This window comes from Dermacentor variabilis, chromosome 8, assembly GCF_050947875.1.
Source record: "Dermacentor variabilis isolate Ectoservices chromosome 8, ASM5094787v1, whole genome shotgun sequence".
NCBI lineage: Eukaryota > Metazoa > Arthropoda > Arachnida > Ixodida > Ixodidae > Dermacentor > Dermacentor variabilis.
This window is the reverse complement of record NC_134575.1, coordinates 52522528-52550526: the sequence shown is the minus strand read 5'-3', so window position 1 is coordinate 52550526 and position 27999 is coordinate 52522528. Positions and strand designations below refer to the sequence as shown.

At 48.0% G+C, this 27999-nt stretch overlaps 1 protein-coding gene across 1 annotated transcript; it reads left to right on the top strand.

Moving 5' to 3' along the window:
- Positions 1-38: 38 nt before the first annotated feature.
- Positions 39-22957, top strand: LOC142591400 (neprilysin-1-like). Its single transcript, XM_075703727.1, has 6 exons — positions 39-98; positions 3499-3831; positions 7154-7293; positions 9879-10152; positions 19734-20042; positions 22514-22957. The coding sequence occupies exons 1-6, from the start codon at positions 39-41 to the stop codon at positions 22955-22957; spliced, it is 1560 nt and encodes a 519-aa protein (XP_075559842.1).
- Positions 22958-27999: the final 5042 nt, after the last annotated feature.

Here is a 27999-nt window from a genome sequence, read left to right as displayed (position 1 = left end):
GAGCTCCGTAGTGCCGGTGTTGTTTTCCACCCACAGCCATGCACTACCTGCCAAACCTGCGCAAGATCATCACCAAAAGGCAGAAGCAGAAGCCAGGGGTAAGAGCGTCCCCTGCTGTCCGTCCCTCTATCGCAACCGCTCGCGTTATGAGGGAGCTGAGTAGAGATGCATTCGTCCCTAACAGCCCAAAGCTTCTGAGCCCCTTGTTCCTGAACGATTCTACCAACTGAACAGTTAACGTCGACTCAAGAAAGTCAATGGAAGCATCTCCCTTCGAAAGAAATGGTCACCACGCATTACATCCTCCCCAGCGATTCTTTGAGTAGCGTAGTGCCTTCTTCAGTCGAGGAGCGCCGCTGTGTTCAACTCGGTCGAGTGGAGAAAGAGGTTCGAGTCGAAGATCGTTTGAGAATAGTAGTGTTAGGCCCGCAGTGTCCGAAGGTTCCCCTTATGCACCAGTATTGGGACAAGGCCACCGGGTGTTGGGGCAGAAATCGACGGACCTTCTACTAAAGTTTTACGACAGTGTACAAGTTATAAAAAAAATTCACCGACGATTACGATACTGCCTAATGCGAAATTTGAGCGCAGCTTTATGCGTGTTGGCATTTCGCGATGCGTTGGCTGTCGTGGACAATCTGTCCCGTGCGGCATGTTACTAATGGAGCGAAGCGTTGAAAAACAAGTAACACTCAAGTCAAGCATGACATCTGCGAGCAGAGTCGGAAATTGCAGAACGTTTTTCTAACTTTTGAGGTGAAGCTTGAATTGTCCGGTTCCGCTATTCGGAGGTTAGAAGGGAATGCTTTTGTCATCGTATCATCATCATCATCATCATCATCATCATCATCATCATCATCATCATCATCATCATCATCATCATCATCATCATCATCATCATCATCATCATTATTATTATTATCATCATCATCATCATCATCATCATCAGCCTGGTTATGCCCACTGCAGGGCAAAGGCCTCTCACATATCTCTCCAACTACCCCGGTCATGTACTAATTGTGGCCATGTTGTCCCCGCAAACTTCTTAATCTCGTCCGCCCACCTAACTTTCTGCCGCCCTCTGCTACGCTTCCCTTCCCTTGGAATCCAGTCCGTAACCCTTAATGACAATCGGTTATCTTCCCTCCGCATTACATGCCCTGCCCATGCCCATTTCTTTTTCTTGATTTCAACTAAGATATCATTAACTCGCGTTTGTTCCCTCACCCAATCTGCTCTTTTCTTATCCCTTAACGTTACACCTATCATTCTTCGTAACGTGTAATCAAATTTAGAATGTCAACCTCAATGTTAAGACATGAGAAGGTGCCAGCACAGTTTAGATATTGAACTGTGACAGCTGTTGTTACGATGGGGATTCCTAGAATATATACTACACAGAACTTTGAGAGTAATTCCTACGGGAGCTGTAAGCAACATGTTTCCGTCCGAGAGGGAATGCTGGAATGTAGGTGGGTTTCCCTAAACCTCCTATAATGGCTTAAATCGGCTTCGGGACTTTGAAAATTGTGTGATTCCAACAAAATATAGTGTTATGAGTGTAATAAATCACAGTGATTATGCATGTGCAGAGAGTCTTATTGCCTTACGCGTTTAGCATAATAAGATTGGTCCCAAATTTATGCAAAAAAAGCATATAAACGTAGTAAACGAAGCCACAAGTACATCGCAATCCAGAAGCATGAAGATTAGACAGATCAATATACCAGTCATCATTTCCATCATATATGAACGACCGGAGAGCTCGACTGCCCTTCAGTAGATTTGGCGGGAACTCCTTTCTTGTTAGAGTGGACGGTATACTTTTTCTGCTTTTTGTTAATGGTAGTATCACATTGTATGACATGCCAAAACACTGATGTAGGTCCTAGCGTTGATGGTGATATCTCGTAACGTTCTGGCGTGAAGGCAGTGGGAGCAACAATTGTTAACGAGTAGCAGAATTATTTTTTCATGTCCCTTATGCGAGATTAATGATACAACACAAAAACGCTCCTGAGGCATTGTAGTCGAAGAAAGCGTTACGGTACGGCTATACACCGTTGCCACCGGTTGACGTCTTCAGAGTTCCGCTGTTTCGCAAGTGGCAACACGACATTGAGGATAAGGTACAATTCTCCATTAACAAACGAAATTGTCGGGACTGACACATTTGCGCAATGACGTGGAGCACTGTGGTAAATGCCGAGCATAACAGTAATTGTACAGATGGAACGCTCATGCTGGAAAGCTAAGATGTCGTGGAGAGGTTATTTAAGTTACACAAAAAATAAACGCGATTGAAATTGTCTTTATTGTCATCCCATGCAATGTGCAATCTAGTCAATGTTTAGAGTTAAACGCAGCCCGTTGCACAATTTTTAACATCGTACGACTGTTGTGTTCCTGGACTGCCTGGTCCACAAGCTATGTCGAAACAGAAACTGCAGTTCATGCGAACGCACAATGCGAGACGTCGACGCCGCGATGTAACGAGCATGCAGTCGATATTTGACGTTTGCCGAGGAAGTAATGACGAAAGGAGGCATATGCGGAGATAAGTACGACGTGAAATGCAGCGGTTAAAGTCGGCTATTCTCCCGTGGCATTTCCGCGGCCAAGGGCTAATGGGCCCATGGCAGGCACAGCTCGCGCGCGTATGTTATCGCGCGCACGTGGTCTCGGTCACGTGCGACAGGACTTAATGCGCGCGCCCATCTGCGCGACAGAAGTATGCTTGCAACTGAGACGCGTTGTTGTTAAAGCGTTGGACTGTTGTGCCGGATGTCTAATTTCCATTCCAACCGTCGGACACGTTTTCTGCGTGTACACTATTGGGTAAGACAGCGGAATCTGCAGCCACGGTCAGCAAAGTTTCGAAGAGGTGGCACAAGAAAAAAACGCATTCGTTTAAAATAGCATAGCGGCGGTAATGCGACGGATAAATATTGGCTCACCTAGAGTCCAATAATTTCTTTTTTCGCCATCAACATGGTTTCAGGAAAGGATTATCATGTGAGACACAGTTACTCGAATTCACGACTGACCTGCACCTTAACATGAACAATAACCAGCAGACCGATTGCATTTTTCTCGACTTTTTCAAAGCATTTGATCGTGTAGCTCATTGTCGCCTTGTTGCAAAATTAACTGCACTTCGAATTGACTCCTTCACTCTAACATGGCTTCGTAATTTTCTTTCGAATCGTCAACAGTTCACAGTAGTTAACAATATCGCTTCGTCTCTGTTATTTCTTTAAGCGTACCTTTGTGGCCTTTCATTACTTCAGTTGTTCCTTTTACATGTTTTTGGTAGTAATGAGCCCTGCATTGAGGCGTATCTTTTGTATTACACTTTAGAAGGCTGTTTACTCTTTCTTTTCCCCCTTGATTTTGTACCCCCCTTACACAATGCCCGCATAGGGCCTGTAAGGTATTTTATATAAATAAAAATAAACGGCTGTACGTGGTCTTCCCGGGTTCCATTCCACCACGCAGCGAGTCAAGCTGCACCAGCCGCTGGACTTCCAGGCGGAGAGGAGCAAGGCCTCGAGCACAACGCCGGCGGTGCCCGAAGCGGAGCCGCCGCACCTGGTGGACACCGTCCGCGGCAAACTCAAGCGCCGGCTGGTACGCGAGCGCGTGGCAGCCGCGGTTCCCGTGCCCGAGAAGCTGCGCCACTTCGCCGCGGGGTTGCCGTGGCGCCGAGCCATGTGCTGCGGCGTCGCCGTGCTGGTCATCGTCGGCGTGTGCGTGGTGGCGCTGTTCGTGGCGCGAAATTTCGAGGTACAACAGCCCACCTGCGACGAGGACTGCATGCGATACGCCAAGGTGCGTGCGCGATCACCGGAAAGACGTGTCTGGCCAAGGGTGTTTGGCTTTGGCCGTAGTTGGTTCCGCATTCAAAGTACCTGCAAGACAGGACACGGGTTACTCCGGAGATGACAAGCGATCGCGTAGCCTTTCAGACTCGCCTTTGTCTCTCGAGCTGCTTTCGGAATTGTAAAAGCGACTGCGTAACAATCATTTCAGTGGCTCTGGTAAGTACTGAGGCTGAGGTCACATGGCCGCGGCGTTTGTGCTTCCATAAGAGGTGAAGTGCGACTAGGTTGACAAAGTGCGAGCTTTCTACGCGCCGACGAAGGAATCCCCCTTGGTAGTCGAAATTTATCCGAAACCCTTCCGCTATGGCGTGCATAGCCGAAGCCAGTGTCTTGCACAGTGACGTCCCCAAGCTGCATGTGAAACGTCGGTTACACGTTGGAAGCCGTAAGGCGCCGCCATGGCAGGGTTCTACCACCAGAATTTTTTAAGCGCTGTTGTAACAGCCGAGATGGCAAAAAAATGAAGTGTTGCGACACAGTAGGGGAGGCGACCCAACCGTACCGCACCAGAGGCGATCTCTCATTGCCTTGAGCAACGTCCCGAATCGGTGCTTCTCCCTAAACCTATGCCACGTTGCTCTCAGTGCGCCGGCCCACCTCCCTTTGGGTTTTTTTTTAATCCTATTCTTAAACGTCTTTGTAGTTACCGGTTGTCACAACATTCGTGATTATAGTATAACTGCAGTGGATGGCGGTACAAGGATTAACATTGACAGGTTAAGCAAGGTAGTCATTGTTGCTAATAAATCTCGCCTACCAATTCTAAATTCAGTAAGCCTCATCGCATACAAAGTGTCTAGCCCAGAATGTATATATCGAAACCGCTCGGAGTAGCTTCTGAACTTTGTATCCCGTGGTGCAGAGTGCGTTTTGAATTGGTAGCTAAGACCCAGTAGTAACGGGGACTGCCTCCTTTAGTCAGTAATGCTGCTAACCTCGTTGTTATCAAGTCTGTGTTATTACAGCTGTTCAACCGCAGTTGAACAGGTGTAAGCGTCTATAGCAGCAATACCAAGTTAGTGAGTGCTGTGAAAACAAGGCACCAACTAGAACAATCTTACTTTTTTAAAGTGTACTACAACAAAGCGGCAAAGCAAGCGCATTTTGCTACAATTACACTACGGCGCCACTTGTAATTTGTAAACCGAAATTATAGGCTACATCGGCGAACTGCAGCACGTGGTTTGTTTCACCGCTTCAACTTTATATGGCAGCATGACTTTCCATCACACAAATGCTGCATTTTTTTTAATGTGGAATCACCGTATGGGACCACCGAAATTCAAGTTAATATGGACGAAACGGGCACGTGATCCACGAAATGCGATGTTAGATCACATCGACAACAAAATGTCCACCCTTGTGAGATGTTTGAGCGCGAACGATTCGATGGTTTAGCCGAGATAGCCAGTTGTACTTGGCACTCCGATTCACGCAACATTCTGTGTATCCCATTGGACTCGAAGCTTCTCTGAGCAAATGGACACCGTTGCTGCCGGTGCCACGACACTAGCAGCCCTGGCCACGTTGGCTCTGACCTTGAGTTCGAGTGAAAATTTGACCGAAATGACATTTCGAGCAGCATTTCGGATCATACCCCCTCAAATAAAGCTTAGGAAAATGATTTTGACTAGAACATTAGCCTAGGACAAGGATCAAGCACTGGTGAAAGAAGGAAGAAACATTGCTTACTTCTTTCACTCTGTCCTTGTTTATTGTGGACACTAAACGTAGCCATGAATCCGTTTCTACCAGTGCGGTCAGGCCGTGGCCGATTTTTCGGCCTCTACATTGCTCCTCCAATTAAACCTCCTTTCGACGCAACTTTACCTGATGTGTTGAAGGGGCAGTAAAGACGAACCGTAAAACTAATTTGAAGGCTTATAAGCTTCCCATTCAGAACGCTGTATTTTTTTGCATAACTCTTTATTCGTTAATTCTACGGAAATATGCTCCTTACTAGAGTAAAATATGCATGAGAAACTTCAAACCCTTGAATTTTTTTGCCGTAACCTCGAAGCTGGTAGAACGCTGTGACGTCGCGGATCTCAACTTTATTTTTTTATTGGAACCGTTTTGACACAGAAAGTGTCCTCGAAACTCGCCTAATTAAGTCTGTATCTGTCAGAACCCATGACAAATGCCAGATCAGTCAAACAATATAGTAGCTCTACAGGCCATAAGAAATTGCTGCAATCCCGGCATCTTTCGCGGCACCGATGGCGCCATGAAGCTTGTATTTCCCGCAAGAGGGAGCCGCCAACGATGTTTAGTGACATGTCTTTTTTGCATGCGCAGTGTGTAAAGCAAATGCGTGTGCCTTCAGAATCGTAATTATATGCACAATCGATTATTATTGTTCCTGAATATTCGCTTTAATCACTATAGCGACTTTTGCCTCACCTTGTGCAGCGCTTGCAGAGAACTGCGTTCCTTTTGTTTCAACATTCGCAGTCCAGTGTAGTGAGTCCTCTAATGAAATGTCTCTGCCCTGAACGCAGAGTACTATTTCGATAGCAATACAAACGGACACTTGGAGCGAATTCACGCCGTCGGCACCACCGCCGTCTTTGACGTGCTGTCCCGCTTACAACGCATGAGCAGCTCGCGCGTGGGAGGTTCGGGGGCAGGTATCGAGAGACGCGGAGTTTGGCTGCATAAACGACAAAGTGAAATGGCCGTACCGTCACCGCGACAGGTTCAGTCGCTTCAGCGGCCGATCATGAGCGCGTTCAGCCTTGCGCTGTTTGCATGTCCATTGCGCCCACGTGCTCTACAATGACCCGAGTCTTCATGCTCAGCTGCTGTGTGTATGCTTCGGTTTGAACAGTCAACGGCAAGGTAACGTTATCTGATATTATCACGGGTTGCTGTATAACACCAATGGCTTACCGACGTTCTCATACCGTGCGCCATCTAGGTGCGACTACTACAATGCCCCTGGCGGAGGTCGGCCCGTCAACATTGTGAGAAGCCTGGTAGCTGCCGGGGGGATGTTCCTTATGTACAGCAGGAGCTAACTTGTTCGCTGGGTCGCGCCAATGTGTGGCAAGCGCTTATCGCTAGATGTCCGAGCAGTTCAACCGTAACGTTGAACCTTCCTATCAGAATGAATGCTCCCCGCACTTCGCGTGTAACTGCCAAATTTCCGGGTAACGAATAAAAGCTCTGCGCACGTGAAAAGTGTAGACCAATTTGCGCACCGCGTGTCGACAACGAACGAATCAGTCAGCAAAGCCACTTTTACACTGACACATTGCTGATTGCAGCTTCTCAACGAAACCATGGACTGGTCAGTAGGGCCCTGCCAAGACTTCTATCGCTTCGTGTGTGGCCGCTTCAAGAACAAGTCGTCGGTGCGCCAGCATATTACCCGTCACTTTATCGACACGGTTGCCCAGTCCGCCAGGTAGGCAACCGGTGCTTTTCTGTTCATAAAGTTCATGTACATAGCTTTCTGACGACTATTTGTACAGTTTTACTGTCGCGGTAATGTTTTCAGGGGCGACTCCGTTTTAATTTTTTTTGAAGCTTCACTTTTCTTGGGCTGTTTCCCCTACTTTGAGCTTGTCAGTTTCAGGCCTTTTATGAGACCTGGATGGAGACCCCTCGACGCGTGCCTGGTAGCACGAAACCGTTTGCGGCTGAGGATATATATATATATATATATATATATATATATATATATATATATATATATATATATATATATATATATATATATATATATATATATATATATATATATATATATATATATATACTTGTGTGTGCGTGCGTGCATTCATCTGCGTTTGTGCGTGTGGCTTTCGAACACGGGTTTCCCAGCACTGTAACCCTATGTTCGAACAATTAGACTATGGGTGCTGGCCTAACCAGCACGCTTGACGCGTGTGGCCGAGTTGCGCGGCAACAATCTTCATTGTCAGTTTAAAGAGGGTAAGTCAGCGCGTGTACCTTCTAGTTGACCATGAGGACAGACACGACAGTTCACGTTTGTCGGAATATTCCCAGCGCGTCTCTTATTTTACGATGGCGCTTTGGCGGGATTCTACAAGGTCGAGCAAACGCCTCTCATAGATCCGGAGGCGTTGACGGTTGAGCAAGTCGTCTCTTGTGATTAAACAGGTCATAATGCTGAATAACATTTCCGCTTACTCTGCAAGGTCTGCCATTGTCATTGACCGACCCGTTCGTCATTGAAGTTTGCATCACGTGTGTAGTCGTTATGCGCCGTTTGTCCTTGTTGGTTCTATAATGCTCTCGATAACACCGGTCGCCAGAGTGCGTGGGACTTGTACAATTTTTTTCGCAGCCCGTCGTTTGCAGCAGCGGATGCACGTTGTTAAGGCGAAAGCTTTAGGCGGCTAACACCCATGATCACTCTGGAAAAACTCGTCATCCGATCTGCTGGTAAAAGAACTATCATAGTCAGCAATGGCTCATACCCCTCTAAGCAAGCCAAAAATATGGCTCATGCCTGTCGTAATACACAGGCTACAAGAACTCTGCAAAATGAAGCGTAGCGTGAATACATTCCTTAGAATCACGCATACATCGTGCAGAGACGCGGCGTCCAGTCTAGTGGTAGAATCAAAAAAGAAACGTTACCTTTTTAAAGGCCCATACCCCCGTTAAGCAAGCAAAAAATGCAATGGTTCATACCCCCGTAAGGCTGAGTCTACAAGCGCTCAGAGAAGTGAAGCGAACCGCGCATACATACATTAAAATCGCCCACACAACACAAAGGACAGCATGCCTTTCAATCCCTGCTGAGAGGATGAAGCGCAAAACCGACGAGAAACGTCGTTGGCGCGAGTCGCACCACGCTGTACGAGCTTGCGCAGCCACAGCTGAGCTTCAAAAACGAGCCGAAGTAACTGAAATGCGAAAGAAGCGAGGCGACGATGCCAGACAGAGCATTACCAAGTTGACAGCGGGCTTTCCCTCAGCGTCTTAAAGGAGTATAACCTCCTGCTGCTGCTGCTGCTGATGATGGTGTGATGATGATGATGATGATGATGATGATGATGATGATGATGATGATGATGATGATGATGATGATGATGATGATGTGCAGCAGTCGACATGGCACTGCCGACGGCTGTTTCGGGGAGCACTGCCCTAATGCTGCTGGTGGAAAGTATACTTTGGGAGCGTCGCATACACCTGTGATACTAATGTAGAGTATTGCGAAATTTCCTTGTCGTTAGTCGGCTCCAAAGTTTTTTTTTTCATTAGCTTTAGTTAGTCCTTCTCAAAGTAGCTTCTCTTTCATAGTTGTCGTTCCCTTTCTCTTTTCACCAAAACCCTGATGCGAATATTCGTGGAGCAAGAATCTTACGCGTATATTAAGGTCACTACGTTTTACCGCTAACCTGCTGTGCATTCGGAATCGTAGCCAAAGGTGAATCGCTTAAACAACAGGCGATCGCCGAACTGAACGGTAGCACACGGCAACGGCGCGAACACCGCAACCACATCGCCAGAGACCTCTTTGTTAGTAAATTAGCCGTGGATCTATACGTGTATCACGGCCCGCTTTAGAGAAACTTCTCGTGCTCATTTGCATAATAGAATGCGTGAGCCCTCTCTTCGTGCGAGCAACATGATTAGACGTGATTCTTTCGATATAGCATCGGCGACATCCGTTGATGAAATTTCAGATCGAGGACACGCCTCTTGCGCCTTACTATAATTTGATAACACTTAGAACCCGATACAAACAACGGTCACAGGCTAAAAGGAAGAATGTACACGTTGCGTAATTTTCGTTTATTTCATTGCCACCTCGTGCTGAAACTTCAATTAGTGTTGTTAAACATAAGTTCCGCAGTATGTGGCTGTGTTGGGATCTGATTATTAGGCACGCCGTACTGTATTACACCGGAATAATTTTGAACACCTGGAGTTTGTTAATGTAGACAGAGATCCAAGTACAGGCACAGGTATCCATGCTGGTACTTACTGCGCGCGTTCTCCTATCCCCGGCAGGCAAGAAGACGTCCCAGCCGAGGGGCAGACGGTGGCGCAGAAGGCGGCGCGGTTCTTCAAGACGTGCTACGATATCGTGACGCAGGACACAGACTACGTGCCGCGCATCCGTGGATACATGCGCGAGGCCAACCTGCACTGGCCGACTCACCCCCTGTCACGTGACAGCGAGTCGGTCGACGTGTTTCGAAGCATGCTTGAACTCAGCAACAATTGGGGGTGGTCCTCCCTGCTCGAGTTCCACCCCGACTACATCAGCCAGTCCTCGTTCGAGGTAAGGAATGACATGGTCATCTGCTTCAGATTAAGTGTACCGCAGGCAAAGACTATAGCTTCTATCGTATGTAGATGATGAGGGCGATAGAATCTACGTCGTTTGTTTCAATACTGCGAATAGATAAAATTGGGAGTAACGATAAGCGAATAAGTTTAGCGTTGCAGTTGCATAAAATGCAGCAACTTAAGCAGCCCAAGCAAAAACAGAAGGCTTAGCCTATCTCACGATTAAAGTAGATGTCAAGGCAATTAGCACTCAAGGAATGTAACTAATGAGACTGAAATAATCAGAAGAATAAGAATGGGCTGGGGTGTGTTTGGCAGGCATTCTCAGATCATGAACAGCAGGTTGCCATTATCCCTCAAGAGAAAAGTGTATAAAAGCTGTGTCTTGCCAGTACTCACGTACGGGGCAGAAACTTGGAGGCTTACGAAAGGGTTCTACTTAAATTGAGTACGATGCAACGAGCTATGGAAAGAAGAATGATAGGTGTAGCATTAAGGAATAAAAGAGCAGATTGGGTGAGGGAACAAACGCGAGTTAATGACATCTTAGTTGAAATCAAGAAAAAGAAATGGGGGGACATGGGCAGGACATGTAATGAGGAGGGAAGATAACCGATGGTCATTAAGGGTGACAGGCTGGATTCCAAGGGAAGAGAAGCGTAGCAGGGGACGGCAGAAAGTTAGGTGGGCGGATGAGATTAAGAAGTTTTCTGAGACAACATGGCCACAATTAGTGCATGACCGGGGTAGTTGGAGAAGTATGGGAGAGGCCTTTGCCCTGCAGTAGGCGTGACCAGGCTGATAATGATTATGATGATGATGATGATGATGAATGTAACTACACACTGTACTGCCAATGACGAAACATGTATGGAGCCGTCCTCTCCTTTCGCGCTTCTTGGATGGATGGATGCCATAAGCGTTCCCTTCTACCACGAAGTTCTTGTTATTGTCTAATGACCTACCTACGCTAAAGAAAGAGCAAAAGCCAGGATAAATTTCTACATCTAAACTTTTTGAACCCCTCCTGTGAACTTTGTTTTTGTACGCCTCTGTGGTTAGTCGTTTCCCCACATTTTTCTCCACCAATCATTCGATCGTCTCTTGCTAATCTCTATTGCACACTTGTTTACTTTCCCCCTGGTCTCGCTGAGCCCAGTGGTTTCAAGGAGGCAAGGGGTGCCTATATATACCGCGGGGCAGGTATCTTCACATTCTAATAAAACATGTTTCACCGTTTCCCTAGCTTTGCCGCAGCAAGCACATGCTTCTTCTTTGTTATGTCTCGCTGTATGAGCATGTGTTCTAAGGCATCCTGACCTCGCTTCCAAAAGTTTTTTATAAGAGCTTCCCTTTGAGTTACATTAATTGTTTATTTCCTTCTGATATCGTTTTTTCCTCTTACGCAGTTACTCATGGCAGGAAAAAAAAACCTGCCCAGTGATTGCCACCCATGATCAACCCATGAGATTGTCTCAGCCTGTGTCCCTTTATGTTTGACGTTCTTTGTTGCCAAGTTGATGACAATACCGACCGCATACTTGCTAGTAGGCTTTATAGTGCTTTTCCTTCAATGCGAGTCAACGTGTTTCCTATACAAATATCTGAACAATTTACCAGCCCATTTGCTTCCTTCCATATTCCCCAGTCATTCTTCATAATCAATTTTACTGGGAGCTTCGCTTGCTTCAAAACTTGTCCAGCCCATATCACACTGCGCAGCCTCATTTGTATTCTTTCCGTGAGCTTCCAATGCAAGGCATCCCACTGACCTTTGGTTGCAATGGAGTCCTGATTTTACCCCTGATTTCAAGCTAACAATCGCATTTCCAAATGTAAGTCGAGGAATCATTACACCATTCAAACATAACCCGACAGCACCTCGTACCCCTTGTTTCCCCACAGTGCTCTGTGTTTCATTATGGCCGCATTTCTCTTCCCCTTTGCTTTTGCTTGTGTTTCCATTTGTCTATTGCCTTAGTTTATCCATATACCAAGGTATATATATTCTTTCACGCGAGGCATTTCCTGGCCCTGTATTAGCTCTCTCTGTTCACTGTTTGCATTGAAAATTGTTACGGATGGGATGGGTTTATTTAGGAAATGATAGAGGGTTAGCGTAAATCAAGAGACAAGACGGTCATGCAAGGCTAAGTGGCCGCGCCCAGCTCCTCGTGCAGAACTCTACTTTCTCTTCCATCAGCTATGTCGTGCAGCGTGACTATTTTAAAGCACCTGATTCCTAATGCTAAATTTCAGAGTTAAAAATTCTCGCCTTCCTGTCGACAGATATTAGCCAGACGTTGCATATTACTTTCTTGTTAGCTAGCAATGCAATGTCGACCGCATAAACCAAACCTGGAACCCGCTTTGCTACTACTGTACCTGCCTCCTTGTGTGCGGGAATAAGTCCGACATTACTTCCTTCTCGCGCCCTTTACATCCACACCATGCACGTCATGAACAGCAGTGGGGATAAAGGGCGTCCCTGCATCAATTCCTTGTTGATATTACCTATCTCCCGACTCTTCAACCCTTCTTATAGAACGCAACCTCTATTTTCAAGGTAAATCGTTCTCAAAACCTGTATACAATCGTGGCTAAGCCTTCCCCTTTCACAATGTTTGTTATGGAAGGATGAGAGAAGAAAGAGGATGAGGAAGATCGGAGACGCTGGCTGCTGCGTGTTTTGGTGGTCAGCCATCTTAAATATCCTGAGTCATGCTGTATATACATTGTAGATATATATACTCGCAACGTCCCCGTAACATATTGGTGGAGGAGCCAGTGTACCACGGCTGGAAACGGAGCTCCGCAGTGGACGTCGCATCAACGTCCGCACCATGAATGGCAGAGAGCACGCGTGATCAATGTCGTTGCCACCTTCAACGTCACCGTCGCCAGCTACGTCGCCGTCACCTTCGGTTGTCCTTGTGCAACCCAAGGATCCTGAGGCTTCCTGCGGGACAGATGGCGCCGACGTTGAAGCGTGGGTTGCCATCTATGAACGCGTGAGTGGAATCAAGAGATGGACTCTACGCTTATACTAGCTAACCTGTTGTTGTACCCAAGAGGCACGACAAAGGTGTGGTAAGAAAAGCACGAAGAGGAGCTAACCAGCTGCGACCAATGCAAAGAGAAATTGACAGAGTTTCTTGGCAAACCATCTGGCCGTAATATTGCCGCAAAGCAGGAACTGGCCTCCCGTGCCCAATCTCCCACGGAGTCTTAAGTCTCGTGCATCCGGGACGTGCTGGCACTATGTCGTAAAGCCGAGAACGAGATGACAGAAGTTGAGAAGGTCAGGCACGTGTTTAAGGGCATTGCAGACGACGCGTTTAATCTGCTCATGCGCAAGAGCTGCTCTACAGTTGTCGCAATCATTAAACAGTGCCGACAATGCGAGCAGGCCAAAAGCCTACGCGTGTTGCAACCATTCGCCAGACTTCCCAATACTGCCGCAACGTCGACATGTGAAGATCAACGCACACAGTAGCATGCGTCGCCATCAGAGGACGTGGTGCTAATCGTCAGACGTGAACTGGATGCGATGGCGCTCGCAGCTTTCTGTTCGCGTAGCCCTGATGCTACCGCATCTTCAGTTCTCCTCGTACAAGCCATAGTTTGCCAGGAACCTGAAAACATTGGTTTGCAGTCTGTATGTGCTGTCGCCAATCTCAGAGCTAACGAACGCCCTTCTACTGTTTTCGCTCCACCCCGACGCTTCTCTCCACGTTATCGCAACCCGACTGAGTGGAGAACTGCGGACGACCAACCGATATTTTTCACCTGTCGCCGCATTTGTCATGTCGACCGATACTGTCGCAGCTCGTGGCCCCCAACACCCAGCACGCCGACCAACCTGAGCCGTTTTGATGGAAATGCCGGCAATGTTTCGCCCACCGCCGAGCCTAACAGCGCCGCAAACTCTCCTCGGAAAACGTGGTACAGCAGCTTACCATCCCCGCGCGCACATTACCCTCGTTCGCCAAAAGCACGTCTGCCATCTTCCCGTTCGCCGCAGACACATCGCCTTTCGTTCCCTATGGCTTTAGGCCGCACCCGTTCAGAGAACTAGGAAATGCAAGCCTCGGAGTTAGTGCTGCTGTGGCGACTACTGCAGCAAATCCTCTGGCTGTCCCCACAAGGAACAGTGTAATTCACGTCAAAATAGATGGTGTACCTGTCCACGCACTCGTCGGCACTCGAGCTCATGTATCTGTGATGAGTGCTAGCTCACGTAGACGCTTAAAGAAGGTCCCGAGCGCTTCGGGTGGCCGATGCCGGCGTGCTGGTTGTTCTTGCAATGCGTACTGCGCGTTTATATAGCCGGCCGCCCTACTTTTGTTCTGTTTGCTGTGATCGACAACTGCCCCCATGACGTTATCCTCGGAGTGGAAGTTTTATCCACTTATACTGCTCTCGTCGACTGCTCGACCGGCGATCTTCAATTACAACTGCCTCAACTCGCCGATCCTCCGAGTACCGCCCCTTCGCGCTTGTGCTCCCTTCAAGATGTGCGTATGTCACCCGAGGCAATTATGTCACTTCGACCGCCCCGCCACAGCTTTCTGACGGGGAATAAATGTTTCACCCCATCATCGACGTGCTTTTGAACCGGAACGTAGCTGTTCCGCATACGTTGGTCACGGTTACTAATAACGACGTCGTTCTACCGCTTCCTAATTTCAGCCTGTGCCCTCAAGCGATTCCGGCCGGCATGTTCATGGGCAGCGTTTCTAGTAGTTGCGAATTTGACATTGAGAGTCCTAATGCCAAGAGTGGCTTATTAGCGCCAATTGCAGTTGACAGCTATGGTTCCTTAACGGATGACATCGCGAAATGATTGCATCTGACCTCACTTCCGCACAGGCCACGGATATACGACTACTGCTTGAATCGCACAATGACATGTTTGATTTCGGCGAGAGGCCATTAGGCCAAACATCTGTTGTTCACCACCGCATAAACACTGGAGATACCAATCCTATTCGTCGGCATCCCTATCGGGCATCGCATGCTGAACGTCGCGTCATCCCATTAGAAGCGGACAAAACTCTCTGTAAAGGGGTCATCGAGCCATCAGCCAGCCCTTGGGCTTCGCCTGTCTTCCTTGTGAAAGAGAAAAATGGTATCTGGCATTTTTACGTCGATTATCGCCACTTAAACAAGATCACGCGAAAAGACGTCTACCCACTACCACGGATCGATGACGCCTTGGACTGCTTGCACGGAGCGAAATACTTCTCGTCGATCGACCTTCGGTCCGGCTACTGGCATATTTCAATTGATGAAAGGGACCGCGAGAAGACGGTCTTCATCACGCCGGGTGGCTTTATCAGTTCAAAGTTAGGCCCTTTAACCTACGCAATGCTCCTGCTACATTTTAACGTATGATGGACTCTCTGCTGCGGGTCTACAAATGTCTTTGTTACCTTTACGACGTTATTGTTTTTTCTTCCACGTTCGACCGCCACCCTACCCGACTCGCTGCAATTCTTGCGGTCTTCCGAAAAGCCGGCCTTCAACTGTACTCCACGAAGCGTCAATTCGGGCGCCGTTAGATCACCGTGTTGGGACACCTCGTTGACTCATCCGGTTTACAACCAGATCCGGAAAAAGTTCGCGCCGTACAGTTTCCTTGTGCCAAGTTCTGCCTCTGACGTGCGCTGCTTCGTCGGCCTGTGTTCTTACTTTCACCGTTTCGTCAAAAAATTCGCCGACGTTGCTCGGCCTTTGACAGATCTTCTAAAAAAGAAAACGTCATAGTCATGGGACCCGGAGCCGGCTTACGCGTTCGCCGCTCTCATCGGCTTTCTTATCACCACTGCCAGACTTGCCCAATTTGATCCGTCTGCACCGACCAAAGTGCATACTGACGCAAGCGGCTATGGCATCGGCGCTGTTCTCGCCGAACACCAGAATGGTACCTAGTGGGTGATAACTTACACCCGCCGCCTGATGTCTCCTGCCGAGATAAATTACTCAATCACCGAGCGGGAACGCTTGGCTTTAGTTTGGGCTGTCGGCATGTTGCGGCCATATTTGTACGGCCGCAAATTTTCGGTCGTCACAGACCACCGCGAACTCTCCTGTCTGTCTTCCCTACTGGACCTGACAGGACGGCTTGGTCGCTGGGCTTTCCAGCTCTAGGAATTTTCATTTAGTGTCCATTACAAGACTGGACGCCTCCACAAGGACGCTGACTGCCCCTCGCGTCACCCCGTGGATCCTCCCGATCCTGTTGCTCATGATCAGGTGAACTGTGTGATGGCTTTGACTGACATGACCGACATGCGCGCTGAACGATAACGCGACGCATCCTTACAGTCCATAATCGCTGGGGTGCGATCTGGCAGCACCGATGGCACGTGCCGCATATTCGTGCTGCTTGTCGGCATCCTCTACCGCCTCAATGTCAATGCTGACGACCCTAAGTTGCGCCTTGTCCTTCCTCGTCATTTGCTATCCGTGGTTCTCGAACAACCTTACGATGCACCGACGGCGGGACACCTTAGAGGTTTGCGTACATACGACCACGTACGACGCCGGTTATTCTTACCGGGTCTCTGCCGCTCTGTGCGTCGTTGTGTCGCTACTTGCCAATTGTGTCAGCGCCGAGAGAAACCTCCCCTGGCACCGGTTGCACGACTCCATCCCATTGAAGTTCCCTCTGAACAGTTTCTTCGCGTAGGCCTTGACCAGCTTGGCCCTTTTCCCACGACGACTAGAGGGAACAAGTGGATCGTCGTCGCTACTGATTACGCGACACGCTACGCGATAAAAAGGCGTTGCCGACAAGTTGCGCAGCGAACGTCACCGATTTTCTCCTTCACGACGTCATTCTCTAGAACGGCGCACTTCCACAGTTACCGTTGAGGTGCAAGGTTAAGGAGCGGCCCTGGTCTGTAGACCACGACAGCTCCTTCTTGTGTCTAGTTGTGGACGACCTCACCCGCTCTTGTGCCACAGAACACAAGGTGTCTATCAACTACAACGCATAAACGAATGGTCTTACGGAACGTCTCAACCGATCAATCGGAGAGCAGCTCTCGATGTACGTCTTCGACGTTCACCGCGACTGGGATGCCACGCTGGCTTATGTGACGTTCGCGTATAACTCGTCCCGACATGACACCGCAGGATATTCACCCTTTTATCTCTTGTATGGTCGCTACCCCACACTGCCGTTTGACACCATCCTCCCTATTGTGCCACGTCGTGCAACTGAGTACGCTCGTGAAGTCATCTATCGTGCTCGCATGGCATGTCAATTCGCCCAATATTGTTTATTAGCCTCGCAGCATATACAGTAAGAAAGTTACAACCGCTGCCATCGCAATGTTAAGTTGGCACCAGGTGCTTGGGTGCACTTCTGGTCACCATATGGTCGGGTTGGCCGCTCGCAGAAGCTTCTCTCTCGCTGCACAGGGCCTTATGAAGTCCTACGTCAAGTTACCGACGTAAATTACGAGATTTCGCCGCGACACTTTGATGCATCCTTAAGTCAGACGCCTGTCGACGTCCTGCCCGTTTCCCGGCTGAAGCCATACTTCGCTCGCAATTCTTCGCCTGCCATGCGCCGAGACGGCGCTTCGCCACCTGGGGCTCCTGCTACGGAAGGATGACAGAAGGGAGAGGAAGAAGAAGATCGGAGACGCTGGCTGCGGCGTGTTGTTGTTGACCAGCCTTCTTAACTATTCTGACTCATCCTGTGTATATATAAATATAAGTAAGGTTTTTGTATACTCCCAACATCCTTGTAACAATAGCGTACAAACTGTTGCGGTCTGCCTTGTCACACGCTCCATTAATGCCTAAAAAGGCCAGATATAAGGTTTCTTTTCTACTCTGCATATTTCGATACGCTGAGTAAGGACAAATAGGTTATAATGCAGACGACTACCTATTCTGAAGTCATCCTGAAGTCATTCTGAAGTTCTCCCGAATGCCATAATTCTATGCCTATGCTCGCAGGTTTAATTTAGTTACCTGCATTGTTAACCTGTATATAACAGACCGCATCGTCAGCTGTATGTATGAAAGAATTTTTCTTTCTGCCCTTTACCTTTATCAATTAAATTCATTTTTGCTTTGTCGCCAACTGTCTGGTTTTCTTCTATTTATAAAGTTTTTTCTTCTGTTCTCAACAGTGCTTTTTTACATTTTGGTCCTAGTTCGTCAATCAGCCTAACGGGAACCTCATCAAGGTCTGTGCCGGTGTGCTTAGGAATTTTCTCTTCGGCTTTCTTCCAGTTGAAATTTGTCAGCACCAGCTCCTTTCCCACCTGGGTTTCTTTCATATTCTTTTTTTCTTCAAGTATAACCTCATCATTGCCTTGGAAAGTTCGTCTGTTAGTTTTCGGATATCATTTATACCGCTTACCCTTCCACTTTGTTTCCAGCATCGTCTAGAATATCTTGCTGTATTGTCGACTTACTGCCTAATACGTTTATGTGGTTCCAAATTACTCTAGGTGACGCCTTCTGTTTCTCACGTATTTCTGACAGCCAAAGTTCACTTCCACTTTTTTATCTTTGCTTGTACCAGTATTCGAGCCATGCTTCTTTTTCTCCCGGCATACGTTTCATTTTCTGGCTACTTCATTCTGCGGCAACACAGATGTTTTTTTGCCTACCTGTGCTCTCGGAATGCTTTCTATCGTGCGCCGATTACTTCTCGTTCCTGTTGCAACAGGTTTACGGTTTCTTTTTTTCCATTCCGACGAGCATGTTTCCTTTTGCGTATTTCTGTCCTATTACACTTAGCTCACGATATTCCCACTCTTTGCTTTGAGCAAACCGAGAATATGGTAAAAGTAGCAGCCCCAGTTTCAACAAGTGGACTTGGCTTCTTCAAGGCGACATATGTTGCCTTGAAGACAAGTCCTCATGTCGAAATGGTGGCCCTTGCAATCACCTTGTTCTCGTTTTCCTCATTGTCTTGAATTTCCATCTCCCACCTTCCCCCTGTTTTCCCTGGCAATCATTGCTTTGCCATTTGCCAAGTTCTTCCTCGACTCTAGTGGCTATATTTGTTATTTGTTCAGCGTTGTGTTTGGACGGTCCATTTTGAGATCCTTGCTCGGTTTTCCAACTACATATATCTCATATTCAAAATGATGCGTTTATGATCACTCCCTATGCTGCTATGCCCTTCGTCGTCAATGACCATTTCTTTCACCTTATCATGAATTCCGTCTGTCATCAAACAGTAATGAATGGTAGATTTCTGACTTCCCACTTTCCACGCGGTCTGCTTGTCGCACTTAGGCCCTGTGTTCAGCCCCGTGACTAAGTTGATTAAGCCATGGGCTGACCTTGCGTCCCTTCGTTTCGTCGTTCTCTTGCATACGAACATGATCCGCGTCTTTTAATCTCCTACAGCAACAACCACGCGCTAGCCGCGAACGTGCGGTCGATCGCAGGACAGCGCAATGGCAGGGGCGGCGACGACGGCGGGAATGCGCCTTGGACGTCCGTCGTGAAACTACCATAGAAGAATCTCTATTTTAACAAATTGATCGACTGTTACATTGTAGTGTTCCTCCAGAGTCATCTACCAACTTGCAGGTTGTCATGCGCCCCGCCAGAGACCTCCAGGAGTTCCAGGCGCACGCGATTACGCTTGGCTTGGGGTCGCCAGCCCACCGGACGTACTTCGAGACGCTGTACTCTCACTACGGTGGCGGCGTCCAGGATGGCGTCACCTTCGAAGAGATGCTCGACTACGAGAACGAAATCATGATGCCACTGATCCAGGTGTACTACGACCCGCCCAAGCCGTACGAGTTCAAAAGGAACTATTCCGATACCTCGGGAGTCTGGGAAAAATGGACCAGCACCATCGAGGATTTCTACGATCTGACCGGAAACGAGCAAGTGAGGCGGGGCCCTACTACGAGCTCTTTTTTTTATTTCCCGTAGGGCAGTTTACACCCAAGCACTAGTTTGAGCAACCGGAGGTATACACGTTTCTCGGCACCTCTGCTTCCTGCGGTAACTTACACGAACATTTTCCGGAATGTAATCTCGGAGCGCCTTGAACTTTACGCCGATCGTTACCACGACACTCGGAAGAAGAATGAAGAATGACTTCAGTTTGTTACTAAATCACGTTGCTATAAGGATCAAAGTAGGCATCGGTAAACATGAGACACGGTTGACAAGCCTGTCCTGTCTTTGCGTACCAGTTCACAGCGACGTTCGCACCCGGTGGCACCAACCTATTCGTAATGTCTTGCAGAGTCTACCCGTTATTTGGCTCTTTTTTATCGATAATGTACCACTCTAAAGTAGAGCCGTGTTGCTAGAAATGAGGCAGGAATGGGCAAAATACTACAGAAACAGTAATGTAAGGCGAGTCAATAGAGAGATCTAGAATAGGGGCCCCAATAGTTTGTGGCCCCAAAGAGCTTTTCGGTTGTTAACGTTGGGGCACGCAGGAGTGAATAGCTTTAGAATAGGGCTCTGCGTTTGCGGATAGCGTCTTGCGCTGACAGTCGCCACTACGGCGTCAAAGAACAGCTATTAGAAATAGTTGAATAAAATACACGATTTCATGATAGGAATACTAATTTTGACTTGCGTGTATTCGGGCCTAATTTCAATTTAGAGGTTATTCTGTTTGCAGCAAAAAAATTTGTTGCGCTTAGTTTTGAGCAAACCAACTTTACTAGTTTTTACCAGCCAAGCTTAGCCATGTTAGGCCTACGAGCCATAAAATCCACAATAGAATTCAAAATCAGCGGCGTCTAATGAGTCAATATTCATAACACACGCTAGTTGAGAGAAAGTGATAACCGCAGTCACTTCTCCTAGCTTGCGAACTTCACGCGTTACTGCGAAACGAAGCCAGTTTTGTGCTAGGTTAGAGCCGTCGCTTCGATGGGTGCCGCCATGTTTGTCGACGCAAAGCTTTTGGGGCCGCTATTATGGCTCCTGCTAAATCGGCGAAATAGCGTTCCCAACGCTAAACCCAAATGCAGTTCGCGTCTCGCGCATGCGCAGTGGCTTCGACGCAATTCCGTTGGGGCCCCAAAACGTTTGGGGCCCCTATTATAAAACTCTCTATTACACCTAACTTGTGCTGCCAATGAAAGCTATTGTATATTGCAGTCACAGAAACGCTTTGTTACCATTGAAACCAAAACCCATTGAAATTCGTTGAAGCAATCGCTATTTTCTCGCTTCCACAAGGTTGCACGATGCAGTCAATTGGGCGCACGCTTTTCAGTGGCCATTAGGTGAGACTGGGCTATTATGGAACTCCCGAGTAGCCCGCCAATATACGGCAGAAATATACGAACATCGGTTACATTTCAGTGAAAACAAGTTGGTGAAAGGACTTGCCATAGTGTGCGTCGAAAATTATGTATTGTCGCCGCTTATTTGTCATACAAAGATTCACCAGAAGTACGCTTAAAATTTAAATCAGAACCAGCAGCCTACGCGCATGCAACTGCGATCCTGTTGGTAAAGAGGCTCCCTTGTTCTGAGAGTTATCTTAGTTACGATAGTTATGTAGCGATAGAGAAATATACTCGCAGATATGTAACCAGCCACTATAGCGCTCATATACCACCAGCTAGCGAAAACAATCACGTATTACGCTTGATAGTGCACCCACCCTCTACTCCACGCATATCTTCCACGCGAAACCATTTCTCCGCCATGTGCTCGCAATACTTCGTTTACGGCGGCTCATGGTTTCCGATATGCCTGACGACCGCGTAGGCCACGAGTCCCTACAGGCCTGTGTATTACGTGCAAGCGCTGTCTCTAGAACCGTAAGTTCGGATGTTGCATATTTCGCACTACATGCTATAAAATCTCTGTCAACCGTCAACAGGCCACGGGTTATGTACAGCTTTCAGATTCTGCATAAGCCACAGACAGTCGTAAACTTGCAAAAGCGCGATATGGACTAGACGACAACGAAGGCACCAATGCAAAGAACACGGCGCTATTTTGAACAAACGTTATTCGACAGATTGGACAGATTGGACGCCCAGCAAAACGGGTAAATTAGGTGGGCAAAACAGACAATCTTGTCTTCGCGGGCTAAGAGGAGTGTGTATAATATGGCAGAGTAGGTTAGCATATAAAGACAAAGTATCAGTGTGTCTGCCCAATACCTTCGTTGCTGTTTTTTGCAGTCCCCATACTGTTATTCTCCTAATGAACGCAAGCAGGAACTATCGCCGTGTTTTATTGTATTCGTGCCTTTTCCTGTGCTTTCTGCGGCGCGCTCTTGCAAGCTCAACAACAATTACCAGATATCGGCCCCCATGTACACACCGCGTTGACAAAAACGAGCTAGTAATGTGCCTCACGCTCACGCACACGCCCAGATCACCATCTTCACCACCAACCAGCGGTACTTCGAATTCATCATTCAGCTAATCGCGACGAAAGACGTCATCGTCGAGCTCGTCATAGGCTGGCTGGCCGTCCAGTTCACCGCGCGGTTCGCCAACCGGAAGCTCATCGCCAACTACCACAACACCCTGGACCAGGCCGAGGAGTTCCACCGGCAGACCTGCTTCACCTTCACCGGCTCGCTCATGGGAAGCGCGCTGTTCCTGCCCTACATGGAGCGCGTTTACACGGAAGCGGTTCGTACCGACGCGTGGCGAATCGCGCGGGAAGTGCGCCGCACCGTGTACCAGACGCTCGACAGCGCCACCTACCCGTGGGGCGAACTCGACACCGTCTTCAGATACATGGAGATGACCCGGGTGGACGACATCGAAGCGAGGTTAGAAAAGCCCGTGCGCCTTATTATTGCGAAGTGATTGAGAAATGAAGGCATTTTTGTTATTTAGATTGGCGTTTTACCTTGCAGATATATGCGTTAAAGGGAAGCTGAAACACTTTTCGAAAACAAAATGAGTTCCCTGCGGCATTCTACAGTTTTGAGTCCACTGAACACGAATATCTTGTTTCAAAAGGGCGGAAACAAACGCAAGCGGCTGTTTTTTTTTTGTAAGAAAACGCGCACCAGCGTCTCAGGGCATCGCGCGAACGCCGCTGTTGCCCGTGATTGGTCGGGACCGCTGTGACGTCATTCACGGGTATCGCCGCTCGGCGCCGCCGCTTCAGCGCGCAAAATGCTGTTCTCTTCTGGCTTGACAGCTGAGTTGTAAGTATTATGGAACGTTCTCGCTCTCTTGGACAGCTTGTATCTTCGCCGTACATGTTCGAACCAACAGCCGATATAGAATACGATGACGGCAACAGCGGTAACGACGATGTTGAGTGTGCCAACAGCGAGAGCGATGTGTGCATCTTCCCGCGCGATGGAAATCTTAGCTGACACGTATGTCTTTTTCATGTAGCTGCACGTTCCAATGCCGGGAGAAAAAACGCGCTAAAGTGTCGCTGAGAACTTGCTGCTGCAAGAATGCCGAAGCACTAACATCTCATTAGATTGTAAACACGGGTGCGATTCCGCGATGTCAAGCACCTTGCCGCTGCTTGTCTAAAGTTCCGTGGTTTTTTGCGTGTCGATACATGATCGCGAAGATAACTGCCGCGTTTGGCTACTTCAAACTCAACATTATCTGCCTGTGTCACACTGGCTGCTTCAAGCTCTTCGATTGGTGATGGTAGTGGAACAGGTTCATCACGGGCTCGGTTCTCAAGGAGCTCTGCTGGAACCTGAAATTGTTAAAGGCATGGATGTCATGAATTTCAGCATATCATGCATATGAGCAAACATGGCAACAGTTGGATAACTTACAGTAATTGAAATACTTTTTCACCAAATTGTGTGTTGGATTAGTTGTGTAGTGATTTAGTAATGGTGAATTATTTGGTGTCTGTAATTTCATGCCTAAAGTAATTTATTGATTACGTTAAATATGCACCAGTAAGCTGTGTACGGCGCCAGAACGATGGTAGTGTGTTGAGGTGTCGTGGAGAAACATGGGAGGAGGGCACGCAATATTGTCAAGTGTATGTTACCTTGAAGAAAGATTGGCGTCGCTTTATACTTTGCTTTTTGCTTCTTGTAGGCATGAAAACTTTTTGGAAGCAATCCTAAAGTAATGCAATTACTTTTTTGAAAGCGGTAATTGGTAATGTAATTCAAGTGAACGAGCGTAGTAAGAAAGTAATGAGTAATGTAATATAATTACTTTCAAATAACAATTTTGCCGTGCGTGATGTATAGTTAGTTCTCTAGGTACAAAGGCAACAAAACATTTTTCGTCCAGCAGCGATGCCTGTATTGGGCTAGACCACGTCGAACGCTTACAAGTTCAATACCTCACAACGTTACTTCATTATTTGGGCCCGTTCGCCTTGCCACGGGCGCGGCTGTGCCGACCCTCGTTTTTTGCGGCATTTCGCTGCGGGCAGCAAGCTGTGAGTGCGAACTCTACGGAACGAAGTTTTTACACGCCGAGTTCAACTACTCTAACGCGAGCATGAAAATATTACCGTAACGCCTCAGGTCATGCGATTTAACACGAATGATGAACTGTTTAAACTGCGGGCACCGCGTGGTAGGACGAATAACGAATATCACTGAATGCGCAAACGTACCCCCGGCCAGTTATTTCACCATATCGAAACAAACAGCCGTAGTACAGTGTTCCGTGACAAAGTTGAGTGGCAGAACAGGATGACAACGGCAAGCACTTTGCACGCATGTCCATATTCCCGGCTGTGCCTCCACCTCGCTTCGTCATAGGCCGCCGTAAGGCCGTTTGTTCGACACTCAGGTGATCATCTGTTAAAAAATTGCCCGTGTGCACATTGGAACCCAAACCTCACGCTTTCTCCTCTTGGCGATGGCCGCTCTTGGAGGTGGCGAGGTGTTTCTCTTGTAGGAGAATATAGATTGAACAACGCCGGGCTTCAGTCGCGCTGATTTAATTGGAATACCGATTTCCCGCATCGTCGTCAAACTCCGATGATAATCACCGTCGCGGAAGTGGTCTGAGCACAGCACAGTTGTTTTCGTCGGCAGGAAACTATCTCTCCTCACCGCACGGACCCACTGCGCTGCAAGCTTCTTGTCCTTCGGGAACATGCCAAACACCACATCGTCTCGCCCACCTGTGTTCGCACAGCCGAATGCTGCACAGAACGAGGGCATGCTTGGCGCTCTTGGCTGTAGGCACTCACGCAGGAGAGAAAGGAAGCACAGTTCACGAAAATCGCAAAAAAACAAAACAAACGTGAGCGGCGACAGATCTCTTGTAGCGTCGTTTAGTAAAGTGCAGGACGGAAAGAAACATGCCAGCACATGCCAGCACGCCGGTCCGGCAGCATGGTCCACGGGAATGACGTCACTCTCGCCGGTTCTCTCCACCGGCTGCCTCCTCACCCGGCGCTCCGGGAAGCGACGGGGGCGTGTCCGCGGGGGCGGATTTAGAAAGCGATTTCCGCCCCTTATATTAACAAAACGAAGAAAAAAATTCACAACCATAAAAGAATAGGTCTGTTTTCCCAACTCCAGCAATTCATGGAAATGGAAAACCGTTTCAGCTTCCCTTTAAGGCCCGGACTGAACCTACACGCTTTGCAGTCGAGTAAGCACCCACGTGCCGAGCGTCGCGAGGAATGGTGGTTAGCATATTGTCACGTGGTAGTGACGGTTAAGAAGGCAGCAAAGCTGTGAATAACGAAACGAGCGTTTTATTGGGCGAACTTGTGCCCTCAAAAACAAGCTGCACTCAAAGAACAACGGCAGCGGCGAACACACTCGGCGGTCGTCGAAAATCTGATCAGCGGGTCAAGCGCGTCGGCTTTTATACAGCAGTCGTCGAACGTTCCAGACTAATCGTTGGGACCCGCGTGCCTTCCACAAAGTTCTACACCATTCGCGTCAGGCGATGAAATCAGATAACACGAGGTTCGGCGACAACAGACAGCGGATAGAAGCATCGATAACTTTCCAGAAACTTCGGATACATGTAGGCGCGTCCCGCACTGTGCGATAACATTTGTTAGGCGGCGAAACGTGGTCGCCCGATAAAGATAAGTACACGTGTCAATACCCCCCTCTTGAAAAGCATCGACCCGATGCTGCATACAAACGAAAGTAATAAAGAAAAGCACTCATAGCAAAGAAAACAACAAAATAAGGAAGTTCGTCAGCGTCCGTAGAAGGGTTTAAGGCGCACCACGTGGACCACTTCAGATCGTGCGCGGCGCCGCTGTGAATAATCGCGATTTCCGTACGGGCGGAGGTGTACTGATTGCCGTGAGCTCTGCTGTCCATTCCTTCACTTTCTCCATTGACTCACCATTAGAAATAGTTTGCACTCGTGTTGGCTTTTCCCACTGGCGACCTCATCTTTTGCGCGGGTTATAGGTCGCCATACTCCACTACCAACTTCTGCACTGATCTTCCTGATGTTCTTAACAAATTAGTTGTTCGATACCCAAAATCGCATTGGTTCTTAATAGGTGATTTCAATTTTCCAAACATAGTGTGGCAAAACGGTGTTCCCTCCCTTAAGCAGTCATCTTCCGAGTGCACCCATTTTTTAGACATCTGCGCTGATTTTATCTAACCCCGCTGATTCATGAACCGACAGGCACTACCAGCCCAGCACTTCCTTTAATACTTTAGATCTCTTTCTTACAACAGCTCCAGATTTGGTTTCTCATCCAACATACCTTAAAGGAATCAGTGACCACTCGCTTCTCCACTTAACACTTAAGAAGGAAGTTTGCTGCAAGAAAACCATTAAAACTATAAGTGATTGCAATGCTGCCGATACCACATCCGTTACAAATGAACTAGAATGATACATTACTGACTGCACAGTCAACGTTTTTGAACGTACCGTTGAAGAGAACTGGTCATTGTACAAGAAAAAACTGCTGACACTAATAGATCGCTGTGTGCCTAACAGAAAGATTGTTTCGAGTCCTTCCTCGCCATGGTTTACTGGAATTCTACGCCGTCTGCGCAACAAAAACGAGCGCATTTTTCGTCGCGCCAATGCAACTAACCTGTTCATTGCATGTCATTGCATTCACGCAGAATATACCATCCCCCAGTGTTAGACATGGGTGGCGGCTGGCGCTTGTTGCTGCGTTTATCGCAAGAGTGTATCTAGGAGCAGGCACTGCTTGTAGGCAAATACGAGGAATATACACGCGTCATTTATTTCTTCGTAAGATGACGCTGAGCGCCGGTAGCACGAGGATCTCACTGAGCGGACATGACGCCTTCGCTGCAGCCGAATTTCGAACCCTACATATGGGCCTGTTGATATGTCGTCTTCTATTTATTAATAGCTCAGGCAGAGCGACAGGGATGAAGAAGGTGCATGAGACAGCATACAGTGTCGAACGACCAGCTGCATACAGCTGCGAACGTCCACGACGTCGTTTCACACTGAACTTCAGGAAACGCTGTTGCGCACTCCAACACAAATTTGCACTTCGCCGCGTTCTTAAATTACTAAGCACGCGTATTAGTGGCTCCTATTAAGAACATGTAAACAATGAAACAACGCGCATACTTTTGTCATTAAGCTCTAAGAACAAAACTGCCAGGCCTTACATCCGAAAAACTATGCTTGCTGCCAGGTCTTGTGGCAGTTTTTCGGATGTATGCCACATGACCTGGCAGCAATCAAGTTCGGGCGTCACACCAGCCGCATCGTTGAAATCGTACTCGTGTGGAAATGAGCCCTCTAAAAACCGCATCGCAACGCGTGCGACTGTGCCGATTTTTCTCGCTCCAGTCAGTGCATGTGAGACAACGCATTTTCGCTGCCGGAGTGAATTTTTTTATACCACTGCATTCACAACACACCTGATCCTATCGCTTCACAGTTGCACAGTGTCCATAGGTGCCATATATATATAT